A 25,357-nucleotide genomic window follows, 5' to 3' on the forward strand; every position below is an offset into this window, starting at 1 on the left:
CTGGAAGTTGCTTCGATAGTTTTACTAATTGAAACGCAATTAACACACACACCCTAGTAAGCCACAGATATGATACAATTGTAGCAAATCTGATCTATTAAAAATCTAATGCATACTGAGGTTGGAATATCTCCATAGTAAGGCATTACCTACATGATACTCATTAGTGTGTTCCTGACAAACTGAGTCATGTTTTAGTCATCTAGTGTACATATATAACCAGGCACTTCACTAAGAAAAATGTACCCTTTGACACCAGGAATTATTTTCATTACCACACAGAAGAGTCAGGAACTACTACAGCCTACTTGGACACACCCACCTGAACAGAATATGAGAACTCAAACCAAAAGTAGTGAAATAAGTTGGTTGTTTTAATGAGCAGACCTATACAACTGATAAAAGAAGCAATAGCAAACTGTAGGATGCAACTCAGTTTTTACCAAGAGTCTACAATGTTCATGGAGTAGCTTAATTATTTGAACCAAGAGTCTGGTTCACTTGAGGCAATTTGACTGCCTTTCATGGGTGATACATTCAGAATTTTCAAGCAGCCGAGGACCATTTTATGGCTCATGAAAAACCAGCTGGGCTTATGATAGGACAGCGTTCCCACATAGAAATCTGGCAATTTACGCTGAACAAGTCACTCAGCAGCCTGTGTTTTAGGAGGCAGCATTCTCATAATACTGCAGCAATCGCAATTTCAAAAACTGGATCAATTCCCATTTCTCTGCACCATCTACTACACTTCCATTTGCAACCCAGTTCTCAGCGCCATTATAAAGCTGCACTATAACTTGCTTAGGGTAAGTGAGCCAAAAGTGGTTCAGTAAAATATCAGTTATTAAAGTTCATAGCTAGTCATTAGCTACATATAACTGCCAACACACAGGTGCTTAACTACAGATGTTCCAACAAAGAATGAGAATGGCTAATATGCCTCTTGTTCACAAAAACAGCTTTTCAGTATTAAAGTTATTCACAAAATGTTCAGGCAATGCTTCTAAATGGAGTCTAAACTCTGTCTCACCAAAATTAGTACTATGATGGATAGTTTATGCATATTATAGGCTCCCTTACGTGGAGAAACCAGGACAAGATCTAATCACATAACAAGTGTGTGTTTTTCCACTGTGGGATGTATCAACTGCACCTGACAAAATAGACAACTGTGCTCTGGTAAGCAATAATACAAAGCAGAGTTCCTTTCCCCATTTGCTGCAGAAGTCAAGTTTTAAGTACATAAAGTAAGTACAGGTATTAGCACCCAGATTTCAGGGGAGCGGGGGAGTTCTCAAATATGGTTTTAATTTATACAGAGCATGCTGGAGTTCAGGCCTGCTGAAATTTTGCTACCAAAATAGTGAGACCACTCAGGTTTTCTATGTAAGATGACCCAAATTGACAGTTAAATTGAAGTACAGTTATATGCTTGTAGCAGGCCTCCTGTGTATACTCACATTTCAAAAAATTCTTCTCCTCACTTACAAGAGGTTCTTAAAATTATGCCACAGCATGACTCTCAAGACAGAGGAAGTTTGTTCTACACTGTGAGAGCGTGCCAGAGAGGAACGGCCATGTGCCACCAGTCTGCTTTAATGTGCCACAGAAAGGGTCCTATGTAAAGCCAGAAGGACTACGAAGCAAAAACATGATCCTTTCACACATAGCTTCATTTAACAGCAAAGGTTAAAGGTGTCATATTTGTAATACCTTTGAGCAAAAAAAAAAACCCCACCGTTGCCTTCGCCTACTTCAAAAAGAATTTCATTTCTACTTCCAACTTGGACTTTGAAACTCTTTATCTTTACTGCTGCTGTACAGTTTGGACCCAGTGGTCTCAAACACCCCCTTGGCCCATTCAGTCTGGAAGATGAGACACACCACTAATGACCACATGCAACACGTCTGCCACATTGCTGCTAGCAGCACCTAAGCACAAGTAGTATAAGAGCAACGCATGATTCCTATTGTTACTTCCAGTGGCACCTTTGACAATGTATTCTGCTGTTAATATTTAAACTGAAAAGTAACCACAATGAAGTAATTCCTGGAAAAGCAAGTTTGAAGCAGCTGTCAAAGGTATTTTCCCACAAGGAGCCTGATTCAGAGCTCAGCGAGGTTTCCCCTGTTTCAAAACATATGGGTTACATATAGAGAACCAACATTCCTTCTCCTATACTTTTCCTTGAAGCCTCAAGTCTATTTACACAGACATAATGTCTCTGTAGTTATGCTTCAGGTCTCTAATTCAAGGTCACGTTTGGCTCATAACAGCATAGTTTTATGCTCCAGAGACACAACTGCAGAGAACTAAAGCTGCTTTCCCAGTTAAAATTCAGATACAGGCTTCAACCAAACAGGCCTACAGTTGTTACAGCGTTAAATTTTAGCTCCCTTGGGCAGGTACTGCTTTTATTTTCCTTTACTTGTTAACACACCAGTTCTACGCTACTACTTGGCAGCAGATCTTTGGAACACAGAAAGTTCCTGGCTGAAATGATTTGCTATTAACCAAACTTAAACCACCTTCATTTACAGACTATTTAATGTTCCTTCAGCATAATCTCCGGGTCCCATTTCATCTTTGAGCATGTGAAGTGCCATCCTGTTGCAGTCAACTCATAGCAACCATAGGGAAGGGGTGTCAAACATGTCACCCGCAGGCCAGTTCTGACCCCTTGAGAGGACTTCTCAGACCAGCAAGCCATCTGCAGCATCCAAATCTGGCCTGGCAAGTTTTCTGTGGGCTCACCAGTCCAGGCACCCACCCCACTTCTGGATCTGTCCTGTCAAGCCTCTCCCACCAGTGCTAATCTGGGCTAGCGAGCCTGCTTGGGCTCACCAGCTGAGACAACCACCACCACCAGCGCTGGTCAACTTCCTCAATGCAATTTTGGGCTGGCGAGCCCACTGCAGGCTGAGGTAGCCGTCCCTGCCACACACACCCCCATGCTGATCTAGGTTGGCAAGGCTGCTGCCAGCTGAGGTAGCCACTCCACTGGGCCCAGCCCAACCTAGTCATATTTATGTCATATCTGGCCCTCATAATAAATGAGCACGACACCCCTGCCATAGGGATTTCAAGGCAAGAGATTAAGAAAGGTGGTTTGTCATTGCTTTCCTCTGTACAACAACTCTTGGTGATTTCCCATTCATTTACGAGGGCTGGTCTTGTTTGCTGGTGAGACCTGACATGCTAGCCAAGGTGAGGACACTTTATCTTTACATTTGCACATATACATGAATGCACCAAGATAGTGGGCATCACTCCAAACAGCTATAATCAGGGACCCTAATTCCCCAAATATTTTTAAATTAAGGTTCAATTAAATAAAACAATGGGGAAATTATTTCTTCTTTTTTTAATAGGGGGCCAAGGAATTTCAAGTGATAAAGCCGAAACTGTCTGGAGATCTGAAATAGGGTGGGAGTTAACTGAAGAGAAAAATAGGTCAGAGAGATGAAAGAGGGACAAGTGTGAGCAGTAATAGGAGAAAAAGGGGGAGGATGAATGGAGCAATGAAGGACAAGGCGAATGGAACTTCAAAAGGAATAATGAGGGAATGTGGAGGGGGCAGCAAGCTGGCACCAGAACACACTGCCAGACACCCTGATGCCCATGAGTGCCACACTGGGGATCACTGTATTAGAGTATCTAATATCTCCCTTGCATTGCAGTGAGGATGCTAGACGATCCTTAGTTTTCAGAAACCAAGGAAGACACTTGAAAGAAGAAACAAGTGTGCTGCTATCTTATGCACACATGTCTGGGAGTAAGTCGTACTGAAATCTCAACTGATTTCTAAATAACCATGAATAGCATCAGGCTCCTCTAAGAGTCTTGCCCCTCTGTGGCACATGGACAGGCCGCAACACCAAGGCACCAGATGTGTTTGCTAAACTCTGGTAAAAGCTGTTCAGATCCTTAAATGCCAGAACGCTACAGAAACATGAGATTGTAGCTTCCTTTGCAAGCTGCCCACATGGAATGTTCAATGGGTCCTTAGTTCTAGAATCAAAGAATGATCTCACGATGCAAAACAGAGGCCACTTCCTATCAGCACCACACTGTTCTCATTACTTTTATTCTTCCCTGCCCAGTACCTACCTACACACGTAAAATGCTGAGTTGCTCTTCATATTAATGCCATGAGGCTCTACTCAACAGAAAAAAGCTGTGCTCTGCTCAACAGAAAAAAGCTATAACCTTACAGCTATACAACCTGTGTTCAGGGAAACTACTTGAAATATCCTTACCAGTTTCATAGGGAGTCTCAGGTATACTGAGTAGTTGTTACGTTGAAAAATATTTCAAGGGCAGCCATCAAGAATGTACTGTCATTGTTAAAAGGTATCAAGTATTTTTAAAACTGGTTTCAACCCAGGCTTTTTAAGACTCCCGGTGCCATTTTTTCTCTGACCCTGTCACCTCTAAATTCATATACAAATTAGAAAAGTGAAGCTGCAGAAACAAAGAAAGGCATAATCGCCATCCAGACCAGATTCAGAAGGTTCCAAACATTTTGTTTCAGAGTAGCAGCTATGAGAAAACTGACAGTTATTAAGCCCAGTACAGCCAAACTTACAATTTACAATAAGTTAACAAAACCTAGTAGCCTAGGAATAAGTGAATATTGTTTGATATCTGCTCTGGCATACCAGGGTGCTGGCTATTGTTAAGTTATTGCTTATGCATCTTTAAATACAGTGTGCTATGGTATTGTCAAGTGCTTAAAAATTAGCTGGTGACTTCATCTTGGGAAGTTTATTGCTTGAATGTCAAACCTTAAGAAATCAACATAAAGCACCAAAGATACTATCTGGTTTACAGTATGAATAACTGATGAGATCTACACCCAGGTGAATGCTAGCTAGATGTATTGACAGAAGTCGGACAATTGCCACCCACATTCCCTATTAGTATCCAATACATAATGAGCACATAGCCCAATATACCCTGATTTATCTGGCTCATCTACACGTTCTTCCTACTACAAAAAAAAAACTGGGGCAGGCTGCTTTTCTCACAGATGTCCTTTGAGCTGCTGTGCTCCGGTCTACAAGCTACCAGCCCACATAGCACTTTAACTGGGGGGAAAAGAGAGAGAAAAAAAAGTAGCCCCACACATACACCTCCCAGGAGACAAACACTGAAAGGCTCCTCTCAGAACCAGAGGCTGGACTTTAACAGTGCAAAGCCTTCATAAACCTTTAGCATAGAAACCCAAGCCCTGCAGCCAAAAGGAAGTGGCTCTACCTGCTGGGAGGGAGACATCTCAGGAAATCCTGTCTGAGCATAGTCAGCCTTTCCTTCACTTTCCCATGATTTGACTTGGGACCAGTTACTGTCTAGGCGGACCAGAGCCTGGTGGGTGGGCAGCTTTAATTACCTGAGCAAGGCACATAGAGAGAGCCAAAGCACGACCCTTCCTTGTTCTCAAGGAAGGAGCCGCCCTACATGACTAGCATATCTCCCCGACATCTACAACTAAGATGGGACTCCAGCCAATTTACTGGCCACGTTCAATGGTACGGGAAAGGGGCTGCTTCAAAGCCAGTTTAGCCGGTACAACCAACACCCCTACCTGGTCGCAGCCCAGGTACATTAGCTGAAGCTCCACCTCACTGCCCCACCTAGCCATTCAGCACGTGCCCTCCCGGGGCTCTTCTGCGCCCCAGAAAGCGGCTCGGCCGGCTACGCCCACAAAGTCAACAGAAACCACAGGGCACCACCTGCCACCTTTCCCGCCATGGCATAACTGGCGGAAGAGGCGCATGGGTCTAAGTGCAGATGAAAGATAGTGGCGGCGGCGGAGGAACAAGAAAGCCAAGCGCTTCCAGAGGGGTGAGTATGCTAGTAGGAACGAGCAGGTAGCCAGCGGAAAGACAGCCGAAGTAGTATCCAGCCGGGGAGGGCGCCGAGGCGGCTTCCCCCCGCTAGGCTGGCAGCCCACAACCCGCGACGGGCGCAGCCAGGCTCACCCACCGATGGACACCAGCTTGATGCTCTCCTTCTCCAGGAACTCGAGAGCCACCGAGACGTTCTCCAGCTGCATCTGCCGGAAAGTGGGTCTCTGGTGGTACTTGCGGTACATGCGCTTCTGGCTCAGCACCTCCAGCAGGGCGATGAGCCGCAGCCCGTCGCTCAGGTCGTACTGCAGGTTCCCGATGCGCTTGTTCACACAGCGGAGGTGCTCGTTGCACCAGCGGGTGAAGGTGTTCTGCTGGATGCGCTTCCAGGGCGCGTCCTCCGCCAGGTCCTTCTCGGTCACCGGCATGGCTGCGCACTCTGGCTTGGCGTCGCTACGGCCCAGGGGGGGAAGCGGCTCCTGTGCTGCTTGCTGGCCTCTCAGCTCGCTGCTGCTGCCGCCGCCGCCGCCGCTACCCCAGTCACTGAGAGACGCCTGGCCCTGCGCCTGCGTGCTCATGCTGAGGCAGCCGCCCCGCCTTCTCCTGGCAGCAACGAGCGGGTAGACCAACCCACCCGCCTAGGCTGGCTGGTTCCCTCCTTCGGCTGTTGCTGCTGGGTCACAGCCAAATGCAAGCAGGGGAATCTGCAGGGGAAGAGAAGCACGCCGTTAGTTTGGTTTAGCAACGCCAGCCTGGCTCCTCCACGCACTTCACCCAACCCACACCTACTGCAACTGCACACGTGCCTCCTTTCAAGCAACTCTGGGCAAAACGGCCATTACGGCGCACCTTCTCCCCGAGAGGTTAAATACCCCGGGAGGGGCGGCGCCCATCAGCTCGTCCAACCCACAGGGCAGGAGTTCTGCTCCCTGTTGGAGGCGCCGGACACAGCCGAGAGCCCTCCGCCCATCTCTGCCTTCGGTGTACCAAATCCGGTTCTTTTCCTCCCCTCCCACTGTCATAATTTAATGCTGCCTGAAGATACAAGTTAAAAATTAGAACATGAAAAGAGCGCTCCAGACAAGGCAACTTTGTTTATGTAGGAACATTTTTGATAAACGCGTGCGATACCGAGATCTGAGGCATGCATTTGATGAGACTACTGTGCCTGACGGCCATCAACCAGTTCCTTAATGTGTCGGTTGATTCCTGTTTGCTGCGTGCTTCTTTGATAAGGGCCTAGGGGGGAATGATAAAATCAGGGATTTTATGTATTCTCAGGGTGGGGTGAGCAGTATAGACAACTCCACCATTCTGGCTGCCAGAAGTCAGTGCAAGTGGGGAGAAAGGCTTGCCTGAAATCCCTAAAACCCTTTACCCTCAGATGTCCTGAATAGCCCACAAGATTCTCTTGCTAAGAATCACTGGCTTAGCTGAAGGTGAATCACACCTGTGAAACTACTGCCTCCCCCCCCCCCCTCAGAAACACTAAGAAAAAAGGACCATGAAACTGTTGGCTAGAGAGGTCTAAAATGGCTGCTAACAGGGCATTTTCCATTCTGTGGGCCAGCTGTCGAGAATGAGTAAGGGAAAAATAAGGAATGAAACAAAGAAGAAGAAGAGTTTGGATTTATATCCCATCTTTCTCTCCTGTAAGGAGTCTTAAAGTGGCTTACAAACTCCTTCCCTTCCTCTCCTCATAACAGATACCTTGTGAGGTCAGTGGGACTGAGAGAGTTCTGAGAGAACTATGACTAACCTAAGGTCACCCAGCAGGCTTCATGTGGAGGAGTGGGGAAACAAATCTAGTTTACCAGATAAGAGCCACTCATCTGGACGAGGGGGAATCAGATTAGATTAGAGTCCATCACTCTTAACCTCAACTCCACACTGGATCTTAGGGTGTTTTAAAGGGTATTTAACAGTGAACCTGCAAAGCTTAAGACCACAGCTTTATGCTACCAAATTCTGGCTTGTAGTCTAGTACACTTCTGATTGTCTCTTGCCTTGAAAACAGAATGGGGTCACCATAAGTCAAAAATTGATGGCAAACATTCTACTAAAATGTGGGATAGGATTGGTACCTTTTTTGAGACCAGCTCTTGTGCCTTTAACGGTTGTGTTGCAAGTAGAAATTCTTTAGGGGAAGCCTTTACGATGCTTTCATTCTCATAAAGGGAACAGCAATACTTTTCATGTCTGCCTATAATGCTCTGCAGCTGTTAATAACACTGGAGTTCTGCCAGAAGGAAAAAGTGTTTATCCTGGTGTGGTGATGAGCGAAGGTGATCCCCATGGCATCGTGGGGGAAAGCATGAGTGACAAATTGGACAAACCTTGCTTCATGTTCTGCTAAACTATAAACATTGTTGCTGCCCTGCCAGAATGTTAGAGGTACTGCCTGAATGTTACCTTCTCGGCTGATTGTGAACGGATAAAACTGATAGTCAGAAAATTCATCAGAAATGTTCCTAGTTTGGTGTTGCAATGATGAGATCTTTTCCTGCTGAATTCCTGCCTGTCTCATATCTGACAAAGGTGCAAAAACCTGCCAGGGGGTAAGGAATGAAACCTGGAATTGTTTCCTTTTTAAAAATCTACATAAAATCCGAGTGTGCATCAAAGTAGATCAAACCAATGGCCCATCAAGTCCAGCATCCTGTTTCCAACAGTGGACAGTCAGAGGCCACAGGGAAAACCATAAGCAAGGCCTACAGATGACATTCCTCCCATGCTGACTGTTTCTCAGACTCAACATCTGACCTCCAGAGGCTTTCTGTGCTTCTGTACCTGAAACTCCATTTGGCTGTCATGACTAATAACCAACAACAGATCTGTCCTGCACAGATCTTTCCAACCACGTTTTAAACTACAAAAAAAGTCCAAGTGTAACTAGGCTAATGTTCTCAATGATCAAATCAATTTGAAATTCTCCAACAAATTTAATATTATATAATACTTTAGAAATGTGTGATTCTAGTTCATATTTGTATAACAATCCTACATAATACATATCCCTTAAAGAGACAGTCTGTGTTAGTTTTTTCACCATTAACATATATATTCTAATGTGGGGTTACATAATACACAATTATTTGTTGGTTATATAGTGCAAAATGGCAAGCTTCCGGATAATACGTCCATTTCATGTGTGCTTGGTTGCAGACTTTTTTGGCACAGAGTTCTAAAAGTCCATTCTGTTAAGTCTTAATTTGGAAATGCAGAATCTACTGCCAGTTTCATAGGGTGACTCCCCAAGTTCTAGTAGTATGACAGAGGAAAGTTGCTCTCTATCTCCTTTCTCTACACTATGCATAAATTTATAGACCTCTATCATGTCGTCCCCTCAGGGATTTTTTTTTTAAGTGAAAAGTCCTAGATTCTTTAGCCTTGCTTCATACAGCAATTTATATTCCACATCCTCTGTTGTTTTTTAAAATGTACCTGAGGCAGCTTACAGCACAAACATTAAAAAGTATCACCATAAAGATAAAATCTAAAACCAGCTTTAGGAAAACACAACTGAGCAGCATAAAAATAAAATCAGTCTAAGGATAAACCAATTAACTAACGGTAAATAACATAGTCTCCTAGTAAAAAAAAAAAACATCCCCAGAAGCTGAGTTGGAAAAAGTTGCCACAACTGGCAACCAGCAACTACAAAGATTACAAAATAAAGATCATAGGATTCATGGTTGCACTGGTTGAATGGCACCTGTGACATCACTACAACATGCAACAAAGGATTCCAAAAAGCTTCTCTACTTGCATGTGCAGTCCAATACTATCTATGTCTACTTGGAAGTATCCTGCTAATTTGAAATAGATTATTCATAAGTAAGAAGGCACAGAACAATGCTTGCTGTGCCATCCCATTTCAGTTTCTGTCTTCCTCTGTGCTCCTCTTCCTCTCCTCCCATGCTTATCCATCCAAAGGAAATGCATCTTCACCCTTCAGCACTGGAGGATCTCTCTCTCTCGAAGGCCGTTTCCGCACGGCCTCCCTGTCGCCTCCACGCCGGCAAGAATTCCTCCGGCGTGGAGGCGAAGGCCGTTCGCATGCACGCATGCGGGTGGCCTCAGCAGAGGCCGGCAAATGGCAGGCGGCTCCACACGGAGCCGCCTCTTCCGCCTACCTGATCCCACTCACGCTTGTCCCGATGCGTTGCCTGCTGGCCGTGCGAGAAGCCCATCCGCGCTGCCCTCCACAGACCTCCAGGGGGTGGGAGGGACAGCGTCAGGCGAAGTCACGGCGACGCCAGCCAAACTGCTGGCAACGGCGAACGGGAGCTAAAGGTGAGTGGGACTAGCACAATTGTTCCAGCCCCGGTCGCGGTTCGTAAGCGCAGCATCTGCCCGGGAAAGAGTCGCTTTCTCACAACAACAACCGCTTTAAAGGGTTGTTGTTTGAAAGCGACTTGATGCCTGCAGTTTTTCCCTGGAGGGAAGGAAGGGCGCAGTCAGGTCGGCACTGCTGCATTGCAGCCAGCGCCCAGCCTGTCGAAAACGGCTGACCTGGGGGGCGGCGTTTTTACGCCCAGGCCCGTGGTTTTTGGCCCATCGCGGAAAGGGCCCAACATAAAGGGAACCGCATAATGAAGGGCTAAGCAGAATTAGACAAGGAGAAGGAAAGGAAGTAAGATAAAGGAGAATCACCAGAGCCGCGCCGAGAGTTGGGCGGGATATAAATCCAAAAATAAATAAATAAATGAAATAAGTTACCTCCATTAGCTCACCAGCAAAAAACAATGTTGTGGGAAATGGGTTGCTGGTGTGAGTCCCACATAAAGAGGAAGGATAAGACAAAGTACATCTTTTGGGAAGGCTTAATCACAGTATAGCAGAAGAGAAGGAGAAAATAAAACTAGACTCCACACCTCACACGCTAAAGAGAATTCCTTTAACCATGGTGTCTGGGCTTCCCTTAAGAGGACTCCTTGGAGAAACAAACAAACTTCACAAGGTGAGAGGAGTCCCCTGTGGTTCCTGTCCCACTTCAAGTTCCTTGCACCTCAGGAGAAGATCCCTCCTGCCTCTCTGCCACAACTGGCATCCATCAAAAGCTAGAGAGTTCATGTGGATCAGATGTCTACTGTAGTCCCTTCTACCACACACAGCCCCTCCCCAACAATCTATTTCAGGAACAGAGAAGGTGGCTGGCTTTATATGCCAACAAAAGCTGCCTGTAACAAGGATTATTGCCAAGCCCCCCATGCCACAATCTCTTCTGGTTGGTCTGAAAATTCTCTGTGAGAAAGACTAAGTCTGGTAAGGGCAGCTGGTCTCTAAAATCATGACCTCAAGTTCCTGTTCTGTCAGAAAATTTCATGTGTAATGCAGGGCTAGTCACTAACAATGTAATCCTCCAATGATGTCTGGCTGCATTTTTACTGTGACTGTTTCATCAACCACAATAAAGAACTTACAAGTCGTTTGCAATGGATGCTGCCAGCACATTGCCATCATAGGACTGATTGGTCTGCAATGCCTGGAGCCAGGCCTGTATCCAGTACATGTCACTTTTGAATCTGAGACATGGTAGGACAAGCTCCAGCAACCTCCGTATATGATGTTTTGGTAATTTTCAAAAATCCCTTCTTTGAATTTAAAAATAATATATCACTCTTGGATAATTCCTCTGCTGTCAGCCTATTAGTAGGAGCATCAATTGCATTTCCTAGCCAACTACTGCAATGCTATGAAGAGCAATGCCTGTGAGGTGCCCCCTGAGTTTATTTTGTTCTTTTAGTTTAACATACAGATCACAGGGTTAGCCTTTACATATACTGAAGCCACATGTGCAGGATAAAGGTTTGGTGCTGATCATGCTGCAGCAATCCAAGAGATGTATATGCTGTGTTCAAACCACATATGGATGTAGATTGATGACAAGCCTTGAGGGGTGTGACTTAAGCATCATCTGGTACCACAGAGCCCCCATCTGTATTAAGCCAGCTAAATGTCTTGCTCTTTGTATCATGTACCATTGCTTTGGGGTGAGAGTTCTTCAAGCCTCTTTCCTGGTCCAGCTAAGCCCAGAAAGTATTCAGATAATAATAATTTAACTGAAGAACTTACACATTACAACAAAACACTGCAGTGAGTACATTTTAAAGGGTGGTGTTTGCTGTTTATAATGCTAAGGCAGTGGAAGAGATTCCACTTTGCTTCAGAGCATTTAATCAATTTCCTGTTGTTGTTGGACCAAAGAGTGCTGTTTAGATATCTGACATCATCTGCTGGACAATCAGATCCAGCCAGCTTTCCAGAGTATTGGAAACTTTGATTTGATTGCCTCAATTATAAATTTCAACACCTCCCACTATGTCCGTTAGCTGAAACATGTCCTGGTTAATGTGAACATCAGTATATTTTCAGTGGCAGATTTGTAGACCTGGATGCTCTTCTGGACCTTAATCTGGTGCCTGAATCTGGACCATATTCCTAAGAAAAGGAAGATCCTGCTTTCAGCAACAGACAGTCATTCTATGGTTAAGTAACTGATAAAAATGCCTGTAGAACCAGCCCATCCAACAGTGTTTTGTACCTGGTAGTATCCTTCATAACTTCAGATTGCCTCTGCTTAACTTCACTCAAGCAGCTATGCAAAAATCAAATAATCTTTTGCTATCAGAACCTGAAGCTACAACTGATTCAACAGGTTGGCCATTTGAATTTTCTTTTGCTGTTCAGTTTGTTTTTCTTTTCACAGTATTCTATGATCTTCAGACTCTTTGGCTTTTCCCAATGCTGATTTTTTCCCCTTTGGCCTTTGTATCAATTTCTTCCACCTTTTCATTTGCACCTTGTTCAGTGGAAGCCATCATGTTCTTGATCTGTGTCGTGGGTCAACCTGCTCATAGCTCCTCAGATGAGGAAGAGGTGGAGGGAGTCAGTTTCAGCCCCTGGCTGATAATAGAGGAGCAGTCACAGGCAGAAGCTGTTGCATCTCTTGCCCTCAGCCCTCCAGCTCAAGGACTGAAGTGGTGACTGAATCTCAGCAACCATCAGCCTCACCTTTAGGGTCGCCAGAGCCTTTGGAGCAAAGGATGAGGCATTTACAAAGGGAACTCTAGGAGAGTTGCAGAAGTGGCTGAGCATGGATCCATCTCTGATTGCGATGCTGAGGCCATACAAGGCTGATAAATTACACCTGGCTTGGAATGCAGAACAGTCTAATTAAATACAGCTGGCTTATCAGTTGCAGCAAACCTTAAGCAGCAAAGGAAGAGAGGATAGTTTGGGAACAACAGGTCCCCATCCTTTGCATGACTGTCTTCACATCTGTTCTGTATTCCCTGTGAACCTGAATTTTTTGGGGTAGACTTGACCCACACCTTTTGGATTTCCCTCCCCTACTTCAACACTTTGGACTCTGTAATATCTGTATTTTGACTTTGGACTTCATTTGCTGATCCTACTTACTGTCTCCTGCCTTAATTAGCTACCTTACATTGGACAATTCATTTCTGGGCATCAGCATCACTGAGCACCCTGACAAAGAAGCTGAAGGAGAAGTGACATGTCTACTGCAAGTCCAGGAGAAGTGAAGGGAGGTGGCATGTCTACTGCAAGTCCAAAGTATTTATTAGGACCAGTGATGGGGAAGTGGGGAGAGAAGGACTAACCAACACCAAGTAGAAGCAGCTAGAGAGAAGGATTAATCGACAGCAACTAGAATGTATCACAGGGAGAAGATAACTCCATAGGCTGTCACTTGGATTATGGAAGCCATTTCTCAAATAGCATAAGTCAGAATTCATAATTATGTCAGGAAATCAGAACTGACTATCACTAGTTATTAATAAGCTGATGCCTTCTAGATGATGTCAAATGCATATGTAACCTCAGCTTGTGGGTTCTGTGGGGCAGTACTTGGAATGAGTTGCAACAACAATTTTTAAACAACAAAATGGTTTACTTTTCTTTACAATTAACACTTTTAAAACATCAACATTTAACGTTACAATTCAAGGTCCTGTTCAGGTTGCATTTCAAGTCCTTCTATTTACAGTCTACTGATATTGCCAAGTCCAAATTCTTCTAACTTTGCAAGTTGGCTGGCTCCCTAGAAGACTCAAGGAGCTTGATGAACAAGGTTGTAAATAACATGATAAGAAGAGGTCTCCAGGAGAACTCTCACCCATTACAAACCATTAATAGAAAAGAAAAGCCTTAACAAGGTGTTAAGGGCTTATAGAAATCAAGGTCGGTACTGGTACCCTTGTCTTCTGCAAAGAGCTCTTTCAGCCTTTCTGCTGCTCTGAGTCTCCACCCCCTTACTGGGTCAACCCATTCTGGGCCAACCCATTCTGGGCATGGGGGTTACACATACAGGTAGGCAGGACTGAAATAACAAAATGCATACTTGTAAAAAGAAAGGAGATAAACTCAGCAGATGGCAATTTGTAGGAGATTCCTGTTCTGTGCTTATCAGAAGGGCAACAAACCAAACTAACAAGCCCAACTAACAAGCCCTAGAGCTGACATATCATTGTTGTGAGTTTCAACCTATTTGCAGAAATGCAAATAGAATTTGGTATTATAATTCCCTGGAATTTCCATTCTGGCATTCTTCTCTGCCAAGTTCTTTTTTTAAAAAAAAAAATCTCCCTTCAATAATCAATGATATGCAAATTTGGAGGATGTCACTGGTCCAAAGCAATCCATCTGCAGCAGCCCCAAAACAATGCTCAGTGCTGTCTACCTTCCAAGTGATTACCAGAATTAGCACAGCTAAGTGCACAATGCATACATAGTGACAGGAGCAGGAAGGCCTATGTATGCCTATTGAAATCACTCTGCAGGCTCCTAGAATCCTAGCTTTAGTGGGTGCAGTTCCATCCTCCTAACTGGATGAAATGCAAGTCAGAATGACAACCAACCTAAATATCAATCAGTAGCATAGAAAAAGGGCTTTCTATTGGCCATCTCTGATGTCAGCATAAGAACGTCAGCTGCTTGTTGGAGAAGCAGGAGCCAAGAGGTTTCCTGCATTTGCCAGACAATGCCAACTGTGAGGTCCAAGTACTGCCCCCATTTGCCATCCCTGCTTTATCATAGCAGAGAGAGGGGACAGTCATCTCCTTTTTATTTAGTTAGTGTAATTACTTTATGCTTTTGATCGCCTCCTGAGCAAACTAATAGAAATGTGGCATATAAATTTCACAAATAAAATTAAATAATTAATACATAGTATAAAGAATAAAGATGGAAGAAAATGCTAAATGCCTGAAGAACACAAAAAGGAACATTTAATACTAGATTTTCTGGATATGTATAGCACAGTGGGATTTGGGGGGATATTTCAATATGTTGCAATATGTATCTTGATTTTTGTGGTAACGTTTCCAAATCAGAATGTATTTTTCATTTAAGGGTTTTAATTCTTTTTCCAGTACCTTGCATGTTACTCTTTCAACTGACATGCAGGAAAATCTTTGCCCAACATGATTTTATTTCTTTGTTTTGTTTTGCTGTTATCCTGTCTATAAAGTATAATAGCTTTTAAAAGCATGAACAGATTTATTGCTTTGCTCACAAGCTGGGCATCTGCCCACAGACATAGAACAAGCAGATTATTTAACCAGCACCACTCATAGCCATGTACATCCCTGCAATACGTCACCTTCAGTTAAGTGTTCTGCTGTTTATTGTTTTCCCTCCTGTGAAGGAAGAAAATAATTGTGCTGTTTGAGGGAGAGCGAATTTGTGGAGAGGAGGACACAGGCCCAGGCCCTTATGCTGCCCAAATATATTATCTTTTCTTTCTGCCATTGCAAGAAGTTATGGTCAAATAAATATTTGGAATGTTACCTTTTCACACCGATCCATTACAATATTTGATATTAAAATTATGAATATATTTAATTTCATGAAACTATCAGTGACTTGCCTTGTCTAGATTCAGCTAGATTAGAGATGAGGACAGGAAATATATACGGAATTCAGTAAGCATAAGCATAATGTAAATGATGCGCAGCAGGGCCCCTTGCACTACTAATTGTATAGCATGCACTACAAATCATGGCCATCCCCACACACAATCAGGGCTGTCAGCCCTTTGATTGGGGCAGAGAATCCCTGTTCTCCTGCTCTCCTTGCCCACTGCCACTCAGAGAGGCAGAGGGGAGAATTTCATTTTTTTAAGTGGGTACCAGTTACAGTGTCATATTACTTCCATTAAAAAAACCAGAAATGACTATTAATAGCTGTATAAATCATCATAACCCCTATTGTTTTTCCATAGAGCTTCCGATGATTCCTAGAACTACCTATGTCAATTTCTTTTCTTTTTTTTCCCCTGAAAGTGATGTAAAACCACAGCCACTATTGCAGACTCCCATTTCCCTGCCCATAGTCATACTGGCAGTTGCCATACTTGGTGAGCTGGGAGCAGAGTCAACATCACTGAATTTCCTAGATCAGACACCAAGGGGAATGTGTTTCACTAATATTTATATCTTCATGGTCGTTTTCAAAGAAGAAAAAGAGTTTGAATTTATACCCTGCCTTTCTCTCCTGTGAGGAGTCTCAAAGCAGCCTACAAACTCCTTTACTTCCTCTTTCCACAACAGAGGACTGCCAACAGTTTATTTATTATTAATATGCTGTGCCCATTATGCCATGCTACATGCTTTTTGGGTTGGCCTCTGACAACTGTGCCTATAAAGCAGGGATATGTTCTTCTATCTTCTATTTGCTTGAAATCTGAAAGTGAGGTTTCTTATGGTGAAAGGTTTAATCCCACAGGATCTCATCCCAGTTGCGTTGTAGGGATGGGGCAGGGGGTGGAAGCTACAGCTGGAATTGTATTCCCCATTGAAATAGATGGGGGAGGGTAATAATAAAATCAAATCTCTTGAATAACACATTTAACTAAACCAAATGAAGTTGCTTGGAAAAGATTGTATGCTGAAAGCAATTTTTTCTAAGCATATTCCAAGTACCAACTTAAAGAGTAGCATCTTGTTTGGCGGCTTGTAGGCAGTGGTGGAATTCAAATAATTTAGCAACTGGGTGTTCACAAGCACCATTTTAACAACTGGTTGTAGGGAATATGGCAGCTTTTACCCCTGTGCAAGAGGAGACTGCCACCAAAGGATGTTGAAAGGTGGTGATGGAGACATTGGGGTTGAAGCAGCAGCACATAGGCATGCTGAGTGGTGCCATTTGTGTCTAACTAACCTTTATCCAAAGTTAATACCTTATTTAAGTATCCTGTAAACAGAGGAGCAAATAATAGCTATCAGGTACACCTCACAAGCGCTTTTGCAGACCAAAGGGTAAGCATGCATGCTGTAGCCAACATCACAACTTTACAAGGGATTCCTTTTCTGTTCCATTCACTGTTGCTATGTTTCAGTCAAACCTGGACTGGAATTCCCAGCAGATTGAGAAAACTACCAGAATCCCAGAGGGCTCATTTCCTGGCTACTTTCTCCCATTATTGTAAATGTTCCAGAACATAGAAGTGTGTGGGTATGTAAGAAAAGGGGGTTGGACAGTCTCTGGATCAGATGAAGTTGCTTATTAGGTAGGTTATTTTTCTTTCTTAAAAAAGAACAAATTCTGAAAGATATGAATTTGTCTGTTTCCCATTGAATTTATGGGTAATTTAGGATAGGTACTCCAAAGTCATTGGCACCCTGTATTCCATAAGGGCTTTCAACTGACTTGGGAAATTCCAAGAGATTCTGGGGATAGTTTTGGTGAGGGGAGGAAGCTAAGCAGGGATGTGATGCCAAAGATTCCATTACCAGAGGCTATAATTTTCTGTGGTCTGAAGATCAGTTGTTCCGCTGAGAGAACTCCAGGCAATGCCTGGAGCCTGGAAACCCACAGGATTATGCTGACAGAAGCGGATGGTTACTGTTTATGTTTTTGGTGCACCAGAAAGTGTAGCTCACACACGTGAAACATGTAGTTACTTAGGAGTAGGAAGTGCCAGTGTCCATGCCTACTGACTTGGCTATCACCAGTGGGAGATGGCTTTTAGGTTAGGGGCAGAGTGTAGATGTAGAGTGCCGAGAGCCAGTGTGGTATAGTGGTTAAGAGCAGTGGACTCTAATCTGGAGAACTGGATTTGATTCCCCACTCCTACACATGGAACCTTCTGGTGAACTTGGCCCAGTCACAGTTCCCTTTGAACTCTCTTAGCCCAATTGACCTCACAAGGTGGCTGTTGTGGAGAGAGGAAGGGAAGGCAATTACAAGCCACTTTGGGACTCCTTAAAGGTAGAGAAAAGTGGGTATAAAAACCAACTCTTCTTTTCCTGAATGGAATCGTACTGTCCCTGTCTCTGTGTTATTGATTTTAGTGTGCACATATTATTGAAACAAGATGGCAGGCACTGTTTGATGTATGGAGGAAGTGGGAGCATAGCACCCACAGTCTGCAGCACTACCTATGATCAGAGGTATAATCAAAACACAAGGGGAAGCTCATATAGCATTTTCCTCTGTCCTTTCCAATCTGCAGAACTGCCTGGATGACAGAACAAGCCAGAGGATCAGAAACACTGCTTGTGTAGAATTAAAGCCGTCCCTAAGACAGGGAACCAGAAATGTGACTGGAGTAAACATTACAAATAAACAGGCACACCACTAAAACCTTTTCCCGGTAACTGCTGATTGGAAAAGATCTCTGTATTTCCAAGGAGTCACTCCTTGTTCTCTCCCTCCCTCTGACATTCTTGAACAATGAACCACACAGAACAAAGCCATAACAATGGTCGCATCCAGAACAACAGTCACATCCAAAGTTTCCAAGTACTGCCAACTGTCAGTTTTTCAATTGAGAGATTATTATTATTGAGCTATATAATGATTACCCTTTTTAAAAGTTTGGATTTTGAACAGTTACTATCCAATTGAACATCCCTAGTGGAGAATATATGTAAGCTTTTATAGACATATGGTACACAATTATCACTCATGTGCCATGTTTCTGTTATAAAGCTGGGTTCATGTTTAACTCAGTCAAGACTAATTTTCTCTATATGAATCTTCTTGCAGATTCATGAGTGCTGCAGTTTTATAGATGGCAGCTTGCTGGCCCCCTGCTCCCATGGAGATGTGCTGGAGTAGAGATATGCATGCGGTTCTGCAGTTTCTGCAATCACAGTGTTTCTATAGATGCTTGGAGATGAGAAGGTAAAACTTCTGCCCTTTCCATGATGCAGAGACAGGCCAAGTACACCAACCATGTCTCCAAAAAACTGACTATCAATACCGCTAACGTTTACTTGTAAACTGAATTTGAATGCTTGTTAACAATGAACACATGTTCCAAGTTGTGTTTTCGTCAGAAGACGTTGAAGTAAAACATTGAAACATCCATCCAAAATTTGCTGGAATATCTTCTCAGTACTGTATATTATTACAAGTGAACAAGCACATGGAGAAAGACTTTGGCTGTATATTTTATGGGCAAATGTTTGTATATATGTGTACATTATACACACATGTATTTCAGCACTACAAATCCTGTTCCCTTTTGTTTCATTTCTAAAGCAAACACCGAGAAGGAATTTCTCATCAGTCCCCTCAACATATTGCTTAATTTAGATGTCTATCTAGATGCATTCCTAGAGGGTATTTTCCATTATGACATTTCTTTTTTTGAAGTAATGGTTGTGAGATGTGCTGTGTGTGTAAAGTCCCAGCCAACTTATGGCAATCCCAGCAAAGGGCTTTCAAGTCAAGTGCTTTGCCATTGCCTTCCTCTGCAGAATCTTTGGTGGTCTCCCTTCCTGCTTAACTTCCAAGATATGGTAAGATAAGGGTATACCATATGACCTGGGTTACTTTAATGATAAAATATTTCACAGTTGTTGACATAGCAGCAGCACCATGTTCCATTATTAATAGCACATTTCCTCCATGACTATATTGAAGAAGAAGAAGAAGAGTTTGGATTTATATCCCCCCTTTCTCTCCTGTAGGAGACTCAAAGGGGCTCACAATCTCCTTGCCCTTCCCCCCTCACAACAAACACCCTGTGAGGTAGGTGGGGCTGAGAGAGCCTCGAGAAGCTGTGACTGTGAGCCCAAGGGTTAGCTAGCAAATGTATGGGAGTGCACAGGCTAATCTGAATTCCCCAGATAAGCCTCCACAGCTCAGGCGGCAGAGATGGGAATCAAACCCGGTTCCTCCAGATTAGATGCACGAGCTCTTAACCTCCTACGCCACTGCTGCTCCTTTGATATTGATCAAAGTATAGCGGATCAAGGTTCTTACACATATGACTGGGCTGTTGGCAATTATTTATAGACTCACATGATTAGAGGAGACCTCCAGGGTTAGCACATCCACTAAACCAGGGGTAGGGAACCTGCGGCTCTCCAGATGTTCAGGAACTACAATTCCCATCAGCCTCTGTCAGCATGGCCAATTGGCCATGCTGGTAGGGGCTGATGGGAATTGTAGTTCCTGAACATCTGGAGAGCCGCAGGTTCCCTACCCCTGCACTAAACAGAGGCCAGATTCACTAAGTCTAAACCTCCTGAGTGGTAGATGTTTACCCAGCTCATTTTTTAAAAACTCTGGTTTTATAGTTTGGAAAGTCAGCTCTCTGATATTTGTTGCCCAATTGCCATTCAAGTGATCAGGTTTCTCTAAAATAAAGCCAAGCTTTGGAGTGGTTTTGTAGTGTGATGATTTTAACAAGACGGTGTCATGACTTGACTATGGCATTTACGCAGGAGAGTTGACGTTTCCAGTTGCAGAAGCATCAGAGCAAAATAGACATGACACCTAGCAACACTACCAGAGTACAAGCTTCCCCTCATCACATTCCTCCTAAATACCATGAGCAAATCACACCAACAGATGGCCTAGTCACATTCAGAGTTAAAGTGCATGTTCTGAAATATCAAATGGTAGACTTCTCCAAAGACAACACCTCTTCAGAATGCTGGTTGAGAGTTGTCTGGCCACGTATGTGTCATCAAGTTGCCAACCAACTTATGGCAAACCCTGTAAGGTGCTTTCAAGGCAAGCAAAAAGCAAGATCAAGCTATACCATACTTCCTCCCTGCCCATACCGCCTGCATTTGACTACTTTTTCACAGGCCCCTTCCACACACGCAAAATAATGCGTTTTAAAACCACTTTCACAACTGTTTGCAAGTGGATTTTGCCATTCCGCACAGCTTCAAAGAGCACTGAAAGCAGTTTGAAAGTGCATTATTCTGCATGTGCGGAATGAGCCACAGTAAAAAAGAAATGCTTCCATATGTATAAAAAACTAGCATGTCATGGAGAAAGCTAGACTACAAACCTTCTCCCCAATGTGCTAGTGTAACCTCCAGAAACTTGTTGGTTTAGCCTAGTAGGGGTGTTGTCAGGGAATGGAAGTTACCATCAGAACAGAGTCTATATCCTGGGGAACTGAATAAGAATTTCTGGACTCATCATCTTATAAAGGATAATGGAAAATTATGTCTGTGAAAAGTTAATCACTAAAGGTGGGATTAACTTCATATTACTGGTTTTATTATGGCAATCAAATTGTTCTAGTTAGTAGAACTGTATTTTTCAAGATGAAGATTGTAGTCTGGTTTCTATGACATCCAGTTTGTCCCTTTTTTCAAGAAGAGTGTACTGGAAGAATTGAACACTTGGCACATTGGTGATGTTGGACTTGCCTCAACATAGAGTTGTGGCAGACAAGAACCAGTAATTTAGCTTAGTTTGCAGAGATTATGGCCGCTTCTTCACGGGCCAAAAAAGCCGGAAAAAGGATGGTAAAAACAGCATTATAGGCAGGGAGTTCGCACAGCCATTGCTGCAGAAATGATGCTGCAGCGATGCGGCAATGCTGCAGCAGGCCCACAACAGTTTATTTGAAAGTCACTCACCAAGCGTGTCTTCTCAACAATGGTGCTCCGCAGTTGGCATCATGTGAAGCACCCTCCAGGAATTGGTGCTGCAGAGCCCGCCCCCCACAATGACAGCCCACACTGGCCAATCCTGGCACCGAACGCCCATGACTGGGGGGGAAATGCCATTGGCAAAGCGCAGCCATGCGAAGTGCCAGGGTTCAGCCAATGCACTACCTGTCTACGGAGCGCCCTCCCATGCAAACTCTCCGTTGCTGCAGCATTGCCAATAACACCGACGGCACAACACTGTAATTGGCTGTGCAGAAACGGCCTATCTGTTGCAAGTTTCTGTTTGCTGCCACAATCTTGTTGAACAGTTGTGTATGTTGAAAGGTTTTGAAATTTTGCTTAACTTAAACAGTCTTGCAAGTTCTGTGCCCGACTTAGCTCCATTGACCCACACAGGTATACTACTAGCTTTCCAAGTTGAAATGATTTGAAGTGACAAGATGAGTTCCTCTGTATAAGGATAATCTATAGACCTCATCTTATTGTTTTTGGTGAGGTGAGGAAGATGGAGATGAGGATAGTTACAGTACTTAGCTTTTGACTAAGAGTTTCTATTGTGGTGTTAAATGAAGCAGGCAGTATTTTCCACGGCCTCTCCAGGTATAGGGGTCCTTTCCTGTGTAATTATTTATTATTATTATTATTATTATTATTATTTATTAAACTTGCTATACCGCCCTATCCCCGGAGGGCTCAGGGCGGTGAACAACATAAAATCATACAAAAAACATAAAAATCTTAAAACAGGTACATTCTACAATAGGGCCCGCGAGACCCATATACCACCCTCTTCAAAATGAGGAGGGTCCCAATGATGTTAGAGGACCCTACTAGCAGGGGGGGCGGGGCATTATGCAGTGGCTGGACTCTCCAAAGGCCCGGTGGAATAATTGAGTTTTACAGGCCCTCATGCGGAACTCTCCAAGGTCCGCGCCCAGGGCCCGAACTAGCTTCAGTAGTAATGTGTTCCACCAGGCGGGTGCCAGGGCTGTGAAGGCCCTGTAGCCGTGTGGAAGACCAACCCGGCGTCATCAAAGGGCCAAGAGGATCTCTCCAGTAAGATTCGCCTCTGCGTGATCGCGGAAGGGCGAGCCGGAGACATATGGGGTAATCTCGCGGTCGGAAGATTACGAGGGTCCCGGAACGTAAAGGCCTTAAAGGTCAACACCCACACCTTGAACATGATTCGAATTCGATAGGAGTAACCAATGCAGGCTGGCGCTAACTACAGGGAGATGTGTTCACGAAAGGCACCCCTAGGCGAAGACAACCGAGACGCCCGCATGTTGGACCAATTTCAGTTTCGGATCGAAGCGCCGAAGAGCCAGCGTAGATGGCGAGTTACAATAGTCCAGTCTGGGAGGTGACGGTTGCATGGATCCACAGTGGCTAGGTCAGTGTTGGAGAGAAAGGGCCAAGCCGGCGGGCCTGTCGAAGAAGATGGAAAAGCGCATACCCGGGTTATATGGGCCACCTGGGTCTCCATTGAGAAGAAGCGAATCCAGGTGGGACCCCCCAGGCTGCGAGGCCGGAGGGTCGGTGCCAATATGGCCCCTCCACCTGGCTGGAAATCCCCAATCTCACCCCACGGAAGACCAAGCCAAAAGGATCTCCGTCTTCCGATGGATTAAGTTTTAACCTGCTCTGTTGTAACCAACCAGCGACCGCCTCAAACATTGCTGTAGAGCTGCAGGGGAGCAGCGGCGAAAGCTCCCCCCTCCATCAACAGGAATAGGCTGAGTGTCATCCAGCGTGCTGATGGCGAATCAGCCCAAAAGCTCCGTACCACGCCAGCTGAGCAAAGTGAGTCGCATATAGATGTTAAATAACAGTGGGGACAGCTTAATGCCCCCTGAGGCACACCGCCAATGAAGCGGGCACCTCCGGGAAGCTTTGTCTCCACACCACGCACTTGCTGACTTCATGGAGGAAGCGAGGCAATCCCACTGAAGGACAGTGCCCCGAACCCCGGAAGCCGGCCAGGCGGTGGGTCAAAGAGGTCGTGATCGACCATATCAAGCGCTGCGGTGAGATCTAACAACACCAGCGAAAGCGCCGATCCGCCTCGGTCTAGCTGCATACGGGCGTATCTGTGACCCAGCGAGGAGAACCGTCTCCGTCCCATGCCAACTGCGGAAGCCGGACTGGAAGGCATCGAAGGCCGATGTGTCATCCATAAAGCCCTCAAGCTGCTCCAACACCACTCTCTCAATTACCTTCCCCAGAAGCGAAAGATTACGAGGTGAGGCGGTAGTGGCAGATCTCCAGGATCTAGGATGAGTCTTTTCAAGCCCGGAAGGACCACCGCCTCCTTCAACCCATCTGGAAAGACTCCTTGCTCAAGGGGAGTCATTGATGATCTTCAGCAGATGGGGAGTGCGTGAAGCTCCTCCCGGCCACCGATTTGAAATCAGCCAGGAAGAGACGCGGATCCAGAGGAACAGGTAAGTAGGTCTAACAGCAGCCAGGGCCCTGTCAACAGCGGCTTCAGAGAGCAGGAAAACTGGAGCCAAACCTTTAAGAGGCCACAAGAAGAGCTGGCAAAGGGGAGCCTCAGTTAAAACTCATTTGTAGTTAAGGTGGCTGGAAGGTCCTGGCGAGGCGACGCGACTTTATCTCGCCGAAAAAAGCTCATAAAGCCTCACAGCTAACAACCAAATCCATGATTTGTAGAACCACTCCTGATAAAGAAAGGGTCAAAGATCCCGAATTATCCTGAATGAATTGTGCCGGGTGAGCCTTGTAGATGCACGAGAGGAGGAGAAGAAGGCCCTGTAGCCTCAACCGTCGCATGCATCTCATGAGCTTTCATAAAAGCGTCCTACCAAGATGTTGGCGCAGCTTCGCCACGAGATTTCCTCCACGCAGCTCTAGGCGTCCTGAGCTTACGTTTCATGTGGCGAAGCTCCTCAAAGTATACCACGGAACCTGCCTTGAGCGAAGGGCGCAGAGGATGCCGAGGAGCAACGGTCACCGATGGCATCAGAGAGGCGGGAGTTCCAATCCTCCACCTGCTCATCGAGAGGTGTGCCGGCAGGTTCAGAGTCCCGCAGAGTATTCAGGAAACCAATTGGATCCATAAAGTCTCCGCGGGCGGGCGAACTAAAATCGACCCGTCGCCTAGACAGAGGTAGCGTGGCGTGGCCAGCCGCAGCTTCAGGGCATGAGTGGTCGGACCATGGCACTCTGTCTGTAGAGGATCTGACCAAGGTTAACCCCCGACCTAAAGACCAAATCCAAGCGTGTGACCCGGCCTCATGCGTGGGGCCCAATTTATTAAGGAGAGGCCCGGTATGGCCATGGATGACTTCCAGGTCCGCAACCGCCATACAAGAGGAGGTATGGGCGTTGAGATCACCCAAGACAATAAAGTCACAGAAACCGCAACGCCCAGTCGGCCACCGCCTCCAGCAACGCCAGGAAGGCCCGTCCCTGATTAAGCTGGGCGACCGGTACACCAGAAGGATAGCCAACCTCTCCATTGGCCCAACCACTCTAGGCCGACACACTCCATGCCAGTGATCACCGGAATGACGGGGACTGCCCTGAAGGGGATGGAACTGCGGATGAACATTGCCAACGCCCCCCCGGCCCTGGGTTCGAGA

At 45.1% G+C, this 25,357-nt stretch overlaps 1 protein-coding gene and 1 pseudogene across 2 annotated transcripts in view; both read right to left on the reverse strand.

Annotated features, from left to right (window-relative positions):
• FLNB (filamin B) overlaps positions 1-6,593 on the reverse strand; it is a 94,020-nt gene extending 87,427 nt beyond the window's left edge. The window contains exon 1 of one of the 2 annotated variants that reach the window (XM_048488012.1): positions 5,993-6,593. In XM_048488012.1, the coding sequence (XP_048343969.1) occupies positions 5,993-6,434 (442 nt within the window). In that variant the 5' untranslated portion in view covers positions 6,435-6,593. The remainder of the gene's footprint in view (positions 1-5,992) is intronic. The other variant, XM_048488013.1, reaches the window with a different exon arrangement.
• Positions 6,594-12,038: 5,445 nt separating this feature from the next.
• Positions 12,039-22,935, reverse strand: LOC125427776 (annotated as a pseudogene).
• Positions 22,936-25,357: the final 2,422 nt, after the last annotated feature.

The sequence above is a fragment of the Sphaerodactylus townsendi genome, linkage group LG03, assembly GCF_021028975.2.
Source record: "Sphaerodactylus townsendi isolate TG3544 linkage group LG03, MPM_Stown_v2.3, whole genome shotgun sequence".
Taxonomy (NCBI): Eukaryota; Metazoa; Chordata; class Lepidosauria; order Squamata; family Sphaerodactylidae; genus Sphaerodactylus; species Sphaerodactylus townsendi.